This window comes from Lonchura striata, chromosome 9 (genome assembly GCF_046129695.1).
Source record: "Lonchura striata isolate bLonStr1 chromosome 9, bLonStr1.mat, whole genome shotgun sequence".
NCBI lineage: Eukaryota > Metazoa > Chordata > Aves > Passeriformes > Estrildidae > Lonchura > Lonchura striata.
In genome coordinates, this window is record NC_134611.1 from 14,595,717 (window position 1) to 14,608,987 (window position 13,271).

Below are 13,271 nucleotides of genomic sequence, written 5' to 3' on the forward strand. Positions count from 1 at the left end.
GTTCTGTGGCCTAATTATTGGTCTGCACAGCAACTCACACTCTATACAGACACTGGATGTGAATTACAGCTGATGCTGATGTTTAGGGGAAAAGTGACATTTGCTGTGTCTTTTCCTTCTGTCAGTGTCCTTGTATCTTACCTGCTGCTCTGCTGCAGTCAGAGCATTGTTTAAAACACACAGAATGGTAACATATTACATGGAATGTTCAGAGAAAAATGGCAAATTTCATAGGCACAATTTAATGAGAAAGGATATAATGCACAAAAATCCAATTGTACTGCTAAAAATTACTCAAATTTTTAAAGATCTCTTTTTCCAATGAATAAAAATGAATATCAAGTTTTGAAGAGAAATTCTAATTCAAAATGAAGAAGGAGGGATGAAATACATTTCACACAGAAATTTATCAATGCAACATTGTCAGGGCAGACGTGGAACATCAGAGGGCTAGGGACAGTGATGTACACACAAAGTCACGCTGCTGAGCTGGGCTTGCTCCCCCTGAGGAGGAGAAGCTGGGTAAGAAACCCCTTAATCTGTCCCCTACACAGTCCATCCTTGTCCTCTTATCAGTACTCACATGGAAGCAATTTAGGAGAACTATACCTTGTCATTATAATATCACCAGAAAAAAAAAACCAAACAAAACAAAAAAACCCCAACAAAATAAAAAAAGAGGCCAAAGAAATCTTAGTTTTGCAAATGTCATTGTAATCCTGAGGGTAGAAAGCAGAAAGATGGTTTTCAGAGTGTGGAGTTTGCTTCCTACACCCTTCTCCTACATCTGGCTGAGATCACAGCTGAGATCTTTGGAGCAGAAAGTGCAGCTCAATGTGCATGTACACAAAACCACAGGGCTCTGGTTGTGGTTAAGGTTGCGGGAGGCTTCTGCCACTTATACGTGAAATGCACAGCAAAAGACTGCATCAGAAAACTGCTAGGCCTGCAAAGTTCAGATCCTGAAAAATTAGAAAATTAATACTGCCTGTGCAAAATTAATTCAGCTGTCTCATATACGTGCATTGTGCTGCACCCTTGACTGCAGAGTCACAGACTATCTTTTCTGTAAGTCCCCTGCTTTACTCAATACACAGGACAGACAGTGCTTAATCAAAGAGCAGAGAGTCCACATTTTGTCTTCTTCTTTGCATTATACAGCCTGAGGCCTTGTTTATTGCTTACTATTCAAATCCAGCTCTGAAGACAAAATTAATAATTTCCTCATGGGCTTTTCTATGGACACGTACTTCACAAACATTAATGATCTTATCTTCCAAACACCCATATGAGTCAAGATAAAAGTGATTATCCCAATTTTACAGATGAAGAACAGAAATGCTGCAACATTAATATAAAGAAAGTCTACTAAATTTGAATGTCAAATTGAAAAGACATCAGCTTGTTTTGTTTTTCAAGAAAACTTAGTATTTTCTTTATAGCACTGACTGTATCCAGCTCCTATTGACTTTCTCTGCAGCTGGGATGATTAGGCTTTGCAAATGAGAGCTCCAAGATCTCAAACTGAGCACTCAAAAACATCGCATATGCAAGACACTGGATGCTAATGAAAATTTTGGTTTAAATAATTTGCCTGATGCTGGGTGAGATAGAGACAGACACTAGTTCTTTCAATGGCTTTCAACCATCTAAAGCTGAAAACCAAAGCAACCTTCCACATGCTGGTCTTCTTTTTCTTGTGACATCTATGATGCTGGAGAATTTCTGCACTGAAAATATGCAGGAGACCTGAGAGTGATTCTCCATCACATAGCTGTGCTTCATTTTGCAGAATAGAACCACAAATACACGTTGTGGAGCTGGAACCCACAAGAGTGACTGTGATCATGTAAATAAAGCCAAGGGCTGACTTGCAGCTTCTGACTGTTTGTCATTTCTCAGTGCTTCAAGCTTGCAGCTTTGTTATCTTAATTAATCTTTCTGTGCATGATTTCTTGGAATTTTTCCTTTACACTTTGGGGGTGGTGGTGTGTGTGGGGAAGAAAGAGCCCACAAAGCCAGGAGAGTGTGGGACTCTCCTGACACCTGCTCATGCCTCTGGTGTCAGAGCACCCCTGGCACAGGACAAGTTGCATCTTGGGGTAATGGCTGGTGAATGCTCAAAGCCTATAACAAGCAGGTGCAAAGGGAGCTTTGTGTGTTTTGTTAGACACAAGAATGAACTCTTTATCTACACTGCAGGCTTAGGTCCTGTCCAGAGTAGGAAAGCTTCCTGACAAAAAAGGCTTAAAAACTGAAACCAATAGTTTTCTCTCCTAGCTTATTTTCAATATCAGATTGGTCATTTCATATGAAAAAGGCTGAAAGTGCTGTATGACCTGTGACAGGATCTGGCCAGAGCTCTGAGACACTCAAGTATGGTCTCCTAGGGGGGCACATTCTGGAAGGTTGCTCCTCCTTAGCCTGACTCCAGCCTCCTTCTTACATTGTGTCAATGAAGAAAGGCTGAGTGGGCACCCATCCCAGAGCCCCCATCTCTGATGTGCAGCCTGCACTGTGTTGTTGCATCATGCTGCTGCCAGGAGGCCTGGGAGAAGTGTGCTGGGCTGTTTGGGAACCACTTCCATCACAGCAGCTGCTACAGGCTCCTACCTGGTCCAGCTCCATCTCATCAGGTGTCCGCCACCGAGCAGTCAGGGTGCTGGTGCTCTGGTCTGCTGGCACAACCACGATGTAGTACCACCTGGGAAGGAAGGAAGGAAGTGTAAACACTGGACCCTGAGCCATCTCTCTGGCAGTTCATCAAATAATGTGTGCCATATGACTCAAGGATGACCTACTCCTCTCCCCACCTTTAAACAGCAAAAGAGCTCAGTAAGGACAAAGCTGGTTTCCAGCTGCACCAGAGATGAGAATACTGCCATTACCACTCATTAGAATAATGAAGATCTACAGCCTGGGTTCCAGAGGGTGGTGTAGGAGCTGTGAGAAGGACATTTATATAATCGGATTGTAGCAAGAACCCTGGGGAAATTGTGCTTCAGCTCAAGGATACCACAGTAACGAATAAGACTTCCACACACTCGCTTTTTTTAATCTCCTTGAGGCTTTAGGCATTATTTATTTAAAGGATATTATACAGTGTCAGTGAAAGTCCCTCCTGATCCTCAACTGTATTTTTGCCAGAAGCATCTGGAGTATACCCACCAGAGTGAGGGCAAACTGTCAGAGAATTGTCTTAATTTTATCACACATCAATATTTGCTCAGAAAGAGCCAAGACCATGATCCATATTATGGGTAAATGCCTGCCTCTGTAACACAGCCTGCTTGGAAATTCACTCCCAGGTTACAGAATCCACATGCTGGCAGAGGTCTGCCCTTTCTCTCCACACCCCTAGCCCCCCACCCTGCCTTCTCCACCCAGGAATAGCACCTACCGAACAGGCACAGTGGTCTGCACTTTGGGAAGAGTTAGTGTGAATTTTCCTTCCTGTATGTACTTGTTTGTGGCGATGGGTTTGCTTTGCAAGACATCAGGAGCAGTGCGGATTGAGACGAGGTGCTGGAGCCCCCCTGCGCTGCTCCCACGGTTCATTAGCACAAAAGAATAGTCCGTGTCTGGCTGGAGGTCACTTATGAGCTTCTTCATTGAGTGGCCATCCACCTCCACACTCTGGCTATTGTACAGAATCTGAAACAGGAAAAGGACATGTTCATGCAGCTGACAGCTGCTGCTGTAAACTCACACTCAAAATAGCAGCACTAGAGATGACAGTCTGGCTCTGGGCCCTCCCTCAGGTGGTTTGGCTACTGTATGCTTTGTAAACAGCCATAAATCTTTAGCTAAAGAAGAGCAACCCCCAGCAGAGGGTGAGCTCTGCTCTCTGTGCTTCACAGTGATGGAGCAGAGAGGGGTCATCTCAGCCTGGGTGGCCAGGGCCAGCAGTGAGGCTGGTGGTGCCACACGCACTGTTTTCAGTACCTACTTGGGGGAGGGATCCAGATGGCTGTGCTTTGCCCCCACGTGGAAATGAAAGGGTCTTTGTTTCTTGTCTCATGAGGCTACAACACGTAATAGGCTTGTGGTGTAAAATCCTGTCTGCTTTAAATTGGTGTCATTCCCATGTCTACCAGCTGATGCCCGGTTGGATGCTTAATGCAGATCATCCCTCTCTCAGCAAGGTGACCGGGGGGTTACACGCCTCACCAATGATCTGACAAATCCGGCACAGGGCTCACAAATTGGTACCCAGAATGGCGGCTCTGCAGGTGTGACACCCTGTCGTCATGGCAACAGATGCTGGCGCCACACAGCCGTGGGCAGGAGGTCGGAGCTGCTTTTCCCTGCCGTGCCTGCAGCGAGGGGCTGTGGGCAGGGCAGGGCAGAGCTGCTGGTGGCTGGGGGCAGTGGGCAGCCCCCCATGCACAGCTTCCCCCTGTGGACCCCTCAGCTAACAACATTTCTCAATGCCCTGCTGTAGATATACAGGACCCAACCTCCCTGCAGGCACAGCAGCCATGGAAACTGCTGGATTAGCTGCTCCCAGCAGCCCATCTGCCCTGGGAACCTCAATCCTGATCCTGCTGGAACAACTCTTTACCCCAAAACCCTGGGTGCTGCCTCTGCAAAGCAAGAACTCACACAGCCCTCAGAGACAAAAACCAATGGGGTGTGGACAGCTAGAGAGGCCATAGGTTGTGTCCCAGCCCATTTCTTTGCACCAGGTGACTGTCCAGCATGGCAGGTGAGCACTGGATTCCTGATAGTGGTGCAGAGACACAGCATGCCAAAAACTGGCAATGGTAGAGCTGGAGCATGTTAAACCATGCCAGTTAGTAGGTGTTACAGGCAGAGAGCCCATGGTAAAATATGCTTGTTTCAACAGTGGCCTTGAAAGAGAGAGAAGACAGCTCTGTGGAATACTAATTACTTGAAATAATTTTTCACCAGCTGAACCCACTGTTCAGGCTGATGTCAGCAGCAAGGAGGGGGACCAAACTTTCCTACAAGTCCCCTTTTCAGCAGGTGGCTGAACTCTACAGAAAGCTGCCAGATTTCTCGGACAAGGGCAGCTGATTAGCACTACTCTAATGTTCAGTGTTGGAGCTGGAAGGAAAAGAGGTCCTGGAAAGAGATCTGAAGGACAGTGGAGCACAAGGACCGAGCTAGGCCTAGAATTTGCAGCTCAGCTTTTGTGTTATCCAAACAGCGATACCCACAGCATGCTTCAATCCTCTCCATGTCACTTTGCATGGAGATCAGGACAGGAAAAGAGCTCCAGCTTTCTTGCTATTGAGAGAAGACTCCTACCAAGTAACACAGCAGCAGAGAGAAGCCAGCTATGGAGAAGAGAAGCAATTAATCTCATTTGTTGACATGCTTCAGTTTTCAGGAATGGACTGCAAAAGTAAGTAACTAAAGCAGCAGGTTTGCAGGGACAAAGGCCCTGCTGCTGCTTCACATGTGGAAAAAGCTGTCAAGGGTAGCATAGTAGAACAGCCAGAGAACTGTTTTCTGTTGTGACTCCTCTTAATGGTATTTCCTCCTAGGCTTTAATCCCCTTCTCCAAAGACATGTACATCAGCTAAGTGCTAAAATTAGTGAAAAATCAAAATGAAGAAATGCTTCTTGCAGCACTGGAATATCAGGTAAGTAGTTGCTCTGACACAGAAGTAGGCACACCAAAGACAGGACTACTAGACTTGAAATCATCTTAGCAGCTTTGCTGTCCGGACCAGCGCCACCTCTTCCAATGACATTGCAATAGTACAGGTCTAGATACACCAGATGCCAATAAGTCAGGGCATGTCCTGGGGGGAGCAGCAAGACCTCTCTTTCATGTGCTTCCACAGAGATTTGAACAAAATCAAACTTTCAGCATTAACAACTATGCTGAAAGGATGATAAGCCTACAGAGTTCTGCTGCCTCTTGGATAAGATTTCTCATTATGAATTCTTCCCTAATAAAGGCATCACCAACTGCTTCTCAGTGTGCTCTAGGGAAGACACCCACCAACTGCCTGTACATGAGCATGTGCTGGGGACAGAGCCATTTTCCTAGAGCAAAAGGAGGCAGAAGAGATGGTAGGAATTTCAGTTCAGAGTTTCCCTGCCTCTTCTGCACTATAACTGGCAAGGATACAGCCTCCGAATCAGTGCTAACACCAGATGATGATTTTTATTGACACGCACAGGAACTTGCATCCAAAGACAGTGAAATTGGCATTTGCAATGCTTTCCTGAAGCATTCTTTGCCATCCCTCCTTTTCACAGCTGCTGCAGCAGTTCCATGCCCCTTTACCTGCCACAACACATTGTCTTCTCAAATGTTATGCACCATTAGTTAAGGCCTCTACGTAAACCTTACACTAACGTAAGGGCTCAGAGACAGTCATTCCTGTGCTGCTGGAAGATGCCCAGAAGCTCAAGCAAGAATGCTATTTAGAGGTTGCATCATGGCCCACTGGTAACTACCAGAGTCAGCAGCAAATCTGGCCCAAGGGTTCTGAACTGCCAAACAGTGCTGACCAGCCCACAGATTGCTGTAAAATGTCATTTCTGCTGCTCCTACCCACAGGAAAAGATTTGCAAAGCTAGGTGGGTCTAAATGTCACTGCTGAATTTCTCATATTTGATTTCAAGGCAGTACAGAATGTATTGAACTAAAAGATGAAAAGACACATAGTGTGCAACACTGGGAAAGATAACAACTCACTGGAAAAGTAGACAAGGCTGGAGTATTTGCAGGCAGGAGTAATTACTACATTCTACAGGACACACTGTGAGAAAGCACTGCCCAGCATTCTCAGGGGTTATTTCCAAACCCGTATCATTATAATTTTCAAAAGGCGCTGTTCCTTCTGCCCATTTCTAAAATACCTTGTAATGCTGCCTTTAACCACTATATCCTCTGTCCCACGTTAAGCTGAAGAATGTATCTCAGGAAAATGCACTTTCCCCAAGGAGAAGGTTGTATCTATCTTGCACTTTCCATGAAAGCTCCAGAACAACCTTCCACAGGTGGAATAATAAAAGGAATAGTGCCTCTGCTTCACCACTACTGCTGGGCAACATTTTACAAGGAATTTATCTCCTGGAGCAGAAGAAGCTGTGAAAATTCCCCAAAGAGATCTCAAAACTTCATTATTGATTTGGCAGCAATGAAAAATCTTAAGGTCTCAGTTCATTCTCTAATAAAAAAAGCACTAGTCCTGCCTGTGCTTCAATATTCATTGTCGAAACAATATCTACTTTAATTAAATCTGTTAAAGTAGAATATGACACCCTTTGGGACATAGATTTAGCATGAGACTGTTTATCAAGTGTAGATAATGCTAATTGTTCCCATGGAGATTTATCTGCTATGCTAGTTACAGTATTAGGCTCTGGCCTCAGCATCCCATGTGCCTGAATTAGAGGAGAGAGGTGAATCTTGTTTATAAAAACACTAAATCCTGAAGGTTAAGGATTTCTTTCAACTGGCACAATCAATGAGTTACAGCTGACCCTCTTTGCTCCTGGCCTTGACTCACGTGTGTCTCTGCAAGTCTGGGAATATTCCTAAAAAGAAGGCACTATTAGAGAAATATCCTTCTAACACTCTGGTTTGCATGACTGCTCTTAAGTTAACAAGTGGCTAATGCCATCTCCCGTGTCAGCTGAGGGTGAACCCACAGCAGGGGCAGACCCAGAGTCACCTTGTGATAGCAATCACAGCTCTGCAGCTAGGAGAGGAGACAGACAGGGCATCAGCATTACATTGCTGGCTCCTGGCTACCTCCAACCACCCCTCATCCCTGTGGGGTAGTAATGCTCTCTTTCCAGCACTGCACTGTAGGCAGCAATGTGGGCTCTGGGCCACAAAACAAGGCAAAATGAAGCACACTGGCTCTGCAGCAGTGCCAAGTAACAGGGCTCTGTGAAGTTCTTGCAGCCAGATATCTGAACACTGATCCTAATGCTCCCTGCATCTGGGAGTGCTTTGAATACCACAAGGTCTTCACAAAAGCCTTGTCTGCTTCAGCTAAACTGTATGTTAACAAGTGCCTGCTATTGATCAAGGTAATTCAGCTTCAGGGTTTAAGCAAGGAGAGCTAGTAACAAGGAAGGGGAGGTACTCACACACTTTGATGTGGATGCAGTTCAAGATTTCCCCACACTCCCCTGGCCATGGATCCCCCACAGCTCATGCAGGCCTTGTATTTGCACTTTAGGCACAGCATGGAAGGAGGCACATGCAAGGAGAAAGAGAAGGCACACTGCCTCCACCCCGCCCCAGCACCTTTGCAGGGGCAGCACATTGGCGTTGAGGCTGGAAGATTATTTTTAATGATGTGACACGTTGGTCTTGTTTCTTAATGGAGAGAAACTGCACTGAGATCTACACACTCCAGTCGTTTACCCAAGTAAGTGACAAGCACTGGGGGTCAGAGAAGAGCAGGAAGGCAGGGTCATCAGTGTTTTCTGCAGCCTGCTGGGTGACACCACATCCAGAACTGTATTGGTGAAAACAGAGCAGCATTCCTGCAGAGTTCCCTCTGTACTGACACATTTTGTGCCACTCACACCTGTGAGACCTTCAGGAAGTTTGATTCCCTTCACTCCCTGAGATTATGCATCTGCCCTGATGCTCTGAAGTAACCCATGGAAGTGATATGGACGCTTGAAACAGGGCATGTTGTAAAAGGAGCTATTCTTAGTTTTATTCACTGGCTAGTTTTCAGACCACTTTGTCCTGCTAATTTCTTGTGATTAAATCAAATTTATGACTTTTCACACCTCAGCTCCATGTCAGGCTGGACAAGCTTGTGTCATCACCATCATGGAGCTACTGTGGTGACCCTGTCCTGCTCACTGCTACAGGTGGACCTTCCTGTTCTCCAAATCCCACTCTTACCTTAAAAGGCACTGCAGATTTATAGGAGTCAGGCACTTCCCAGCTCAGCAACACAGATGTTTTCATGACAGCATTGACACGGAAGTTCTTAGCAAACACTGGAATGAAAAACAAGATATTTGAGCACTCTAAAGCCAAGTCAGGAGGGAGCCAGGCGGCAGCTCGACTCCAAGTCTCTTTGTCTAACTCAGCAGCAGAGGTCAAAGAGTTCAGCTACAGCAGAGAAGTAAGAAATGAAGAGAAGAGAGCAGCAGCCTTTTACCAAGTCTACAGTCTCCAGAGGAGTTCTGCTTTTTGACTATACTTTTCAGCATCACAGAAAGGAAGTTGTAGGCTGAGCTGCAGCCTTTCTCTATCCCCACTTCACTCACACTCCCTTGGACCTTCGTCATGATCAAACAGCAGTGTTATTCAGGTACTGGATCTGCAGGTGATCCTACTCAGCCACCTGCTCCAGTTCAAGCAAGAGCCTTTCATGTACAGATAAAACATCCAAGTGTGCCTGTGGATGCAATTAAGGTACCACCAACACCCTTCTCCCCCCAGATGGCAACTTCAGAAAATCTTCTTTGAGCTTTCCCTCACTTAACTAGTTTTAGACTAGGGAGCCACACAGTACCTGATGACAACAGTCAGAGCAGAGGGGAGCGAAGCCTCATGAACCAAAGCAAAGGTCCCTGTCCTGGAGGCAGAGCTTCCTGTTAGGGTTTGTTAGAGGGGCACTTACCTTGCTCTACAGGCATGGTCCGGGACTGGATGCTGGGGCTGAGTGGCCCAGCCCCCTTATTGGTGCGAGCCCTCACTTTGATGTCGTAAGTGGTATCAGGTTTCAAATTTGTCAAAGTGATACTCGTGTCCTTGGTGATGTTAGCCAGATCCTGCTGGCTGTTTATGTCCCTGTATACCACTGTGTAGTTGACAATCTTGCCATTCCTTTCTGCCAAAACTGGGGGCTCCCAAGCAACTTCTGTGGTGGAAGTGGTGAGACCCACCACACGCAGGTTCTGTGGGAAGCCGCTTGGCACATCTTCGGCAGTTGTGATCTCCTTCTCAAACTCCTCTCCTGGGCCGGCTCTGTTCTTGGCAGACAACTTGAAGAGGTACGTGGCCCCCTTGTGCAGGTTGGTCACTGTGTAGTGATGGTCTCTCTTCCCGAAGTCTATCGTGTTCATTTTTTCCTCATCCAGACGTCTGTACTGCAGCCGGTAACCCAGCAGCTCCCCTACCATCTCCTTGGGTGGGTGCCACTGGATGAGGGCTGTGTTCATGGCTGTCGTGCTAATCATCATGGTGGGCTTCCCCGGGACTGCAACATAAACACACAATGACCATCTATAGCCTGGAAGGAGGGGAATGAAGGACCGCTTCCGTGCTGCTCAGTCCGTGAGGATTGAGAAAAGTGGGAAAGTTCAGACAACAGGGTGAAGAGGATGACAGACAATTCACAGGGATAGAGGCAGACTGACCCTAATCCAGTGGCGAGGGAAGCTGGAGCCAGCCAGCTCTCGGTTGCCATTTTCCCACGTGCTGCCATTTAAACTGGAAATAAATTCAGCCATATACAGCCCCAAAATTCATCCCCTTTTACAGGCAATGTTTAAGGTACCTCAAAGCATCATATTTATCTCAGAGAAGATCTGAATCCTGTCCTCCCAATCAGTGGTCTTCAGACACTCCAGCCAGTGCACAGCACCAGGCCATGCTGGCCCTGATGCACTGTACCACAACAGACACCCCGAAGCCTGATTCCAGTGCCCTGGTCTGTCTGGAGGCAGACAAATTTCATCCTGAAACCTTGCAGTTTTACCATCTGCAGAGGCAGCGAGCAGAGCTGGGTGGGCTGTTTGCCATCAGAATATATTTTGGTTTAGTTGACAAGTAGATTCGTGATGTCAGTGTCGATGTGAGAGGTGAACACAAGCGTTCCACAGGATTTCTGCTCATGCTGCACAAGTCAAGGGGTGTTGCCGTCACTGGTTAGGAACTGATGGCTTTAAATTGATGGTTTAATACCTTGATCTCCTTCAGTTAAAAAAAGGATGCGTCTTCACATCAGCTCAGATTTGTAAACAAATCAACTGATAGGGAAGATACTCAGAATCAAAGGCATGGGGCCATAGATATGAAAAAAAGGGAAAAAAAAAAAAAAGAAAAGGGATTGCAGCCAAACTTAGCTAAATATCCTTGCAGTTTTTTTGAAATGCACGAGCCCACAGTCGAGCACAAGAGAAAACCGTATTTGCCAGAATGATGCCCGCTTTTTGCCATCAGAGGGCGACACCAACGCTCCCCTTTGAGGTCATGCCTGCAGCCGAGCCTGTACAAAGGCCCTGAGGGCGGTTTTGTAGGTATTTAAGACATACAATTACATTCCCATTGCCAGTGACATCCTCCTTGCACTTATAATACAATGCCTATCAGCAACTAGTATTAAGGGACACAGTATTTTCAAAGCTGATTCCAAATATTAACCTTAAAATGTGCATCATAACATGGGAAGATCCACTGTGGTTTACAGTACAACACTGGGATATTTAGGAAGCTCTTCCTGTTTATAGGACAGCTGTAGCAATTTGATGAACAGAAAATACATCATGGCAAGGCACCAGGGAGACAGCATTTGAGATTGTGACAGTGGAAACTACCTCTGGAGCTCCCCACATGCAGTGCGGAGGAGATAGCAAGCTGTTCCTTGTTTAAAAGCACCAGGAACAAACACTCTCAGTTTGCACAAGCTGCATTCCCATAATAACAAGTGGTAAATACTGTTCCTGTGGCTGGTGCGAGGAAGCAGCAGGATTATTGGTTGTAGGACAGCCTAGTGAGTGGACAAGACAATGTCAACTAGTTGGTACCACTGCCAAAGGCAAGCTTGACCACACCTGGAGGGAAGTGCCAGATGTCTCCTGGGTGCTCCTGCTCCAGGTGCAGGTACAATTTACTGAGACAGCAGAACCAAACCGCTCGGATCACCAGGACTAGAACTTGTGTCTGCAGCACTTCTATGGCAGATTTGTTGCATTCCAGGTTTTACCATGGCTCTAGGAGCAGCCAGGCTCAGCTATGTAAGCGGTGTCAATGGCAGAGGGGAGCTGAGAAGCCCCTCTTAGGAGCCCACTGTGACAGGGGCACTTCCAGGCAGCACTGCAGTCACCACAGGAAGCAAGAAATAGCACTTGCCTAAAAGAACAAGGTGAGGACAGGCCAGGACTCCAAAGCTGAGGGAGAACCTGGACTTTCAGGCTTCCTCTTCCCAGGTCTCTGGACTACGCAGATGAGCTCAGACCCATGAATTTCACTGCTCTCTCACCAGCCCTGGTAGCATATCTCCATCTATTTGCTGCACTTTGCTCAGGTGATCCAGTGGTAAAGTCTGTTAGGCATGGGCTAGAGATCACAAGAGTTTGTACCTCTTCAGTATCTCCACCCCTCTTGCTTCCTCCTGGCCTTGGCCATGCTCCCCACGCACCTCTTGGGAGGTTTTACCACCACCCCTGCGAGGCTGTGACACCTGCTCCCCACACTCACCTGCCCCTGTGGTGGTGATGACTTTGGGCTTGCTGCGGGCACCATCTCCTTTGGTGGTGTAGGCAGCAACTGTGACGGAGTAGGTGGTTTCTGGCAGCAGGCCTCCAATGACTGTCTCCTGGGAGCGCATTCACGAGGCAGGGAGGAGGCAAATGAGAAGAGTAAATACTTGTTACTGGAGTGAGCCAAACGAAGGCGCCAAGGTCAGTGTCTCCAACAGCAACACACTGACAACACTCCCTGGCTCACACTCATGCATCGTGCTCAAACACACATGTTGCACAGAGCCAGCAAACAACTGCTGCCATTCCAACACTCATCTTCCTCATTTCAACCCCTGCCTTTAACACTTGGCCTTTCCAGGGACCCACCAGCAACCCATGTCAGCAGCTGTGCTCTCCCACGGCTTCTGCCAAGAGGGAGATCTGATCCAGATATGGTCCTGTGTGAAAGCTAAGTAAGAGGACTATGGAGCTGTGAACCAGAGCAAAAGCCAGTTCACCTGGCTATGAGAATCTCTTGGGGGCTAATTCCAGGGTTTTTAAAGTTGTGTCTTGCAGCAGAGCCGTGGGGAGCACAGGGAGGCAGTGCAGGGGAGGGGGGCCCCGGGCAGAGAGCACCTGCAGCTCTAAGCATTGTGTTCACCCTCCTTGCCAGGCACTGGATTGCAGAGATGGGATAGGTCAGTGCAAGGCCCTGGCAAGACCTGGAGGGAAAACCTCCATCGTGGGAGGTCTGGGAGGGGGCAGATTCACGGGGTGCATCCTTGCATGCTCTGGCTTCCTCTGGCAGGAGGAGGGCACAGATCCACACTTTAATTTGAGATCAAAGAGAGGAGCACTGCTCCTCCCTCCTGGCCTCCAGCACCAATGTGACTGGTGCC

General features: G+C 47.2%; 1 protein-coding gene across 15 annotated transcripts in view; it reads right to left on the reverse strand.

Annotated features, from left to right (window-relative positions):
- PTPRF (protein tyrosine phosphatase receptor type F) overlaps positions 1–13,271 on the reverse strand; it is a 375,435-nt gene that overhangs the window by 39,177 nt on the left and 322,987 nt on the right. For 11 of the 15 annotated variants that reach the window (XM_077785383.1, XM_021528106.2, XM_021528089.2 and 8 more), the window contains 5 exons: positions 12,389–12,506; positions 9,588–10,166; positions 8,861–8,958; positions 3,401–3,654; positions 2,614–2,704 (listed from right to left, as the gene is read on the reverse strand). In XM_077785383.1, coding sequence (XP_077641509.1) covers positions 2,614–2,704; positions 3,401–3,654; positions 8,861–8,958; positions 9,588–10,166; positions 12,389–12,506 — 1,140 coding nt within the window. The remainder of the gene's footprint in view (positions 1–2,613; positions 2,705–3,400; positions 3,655–8,860; positions 8,959–9,587; positions 10,167–12,388; positions 12,507–13,271) is intronic. The other 4 variants (XM_021528150.2, XM_021528141.2, XM_021528133.2 and 1 more) reach the window with 1 other exon arrangement.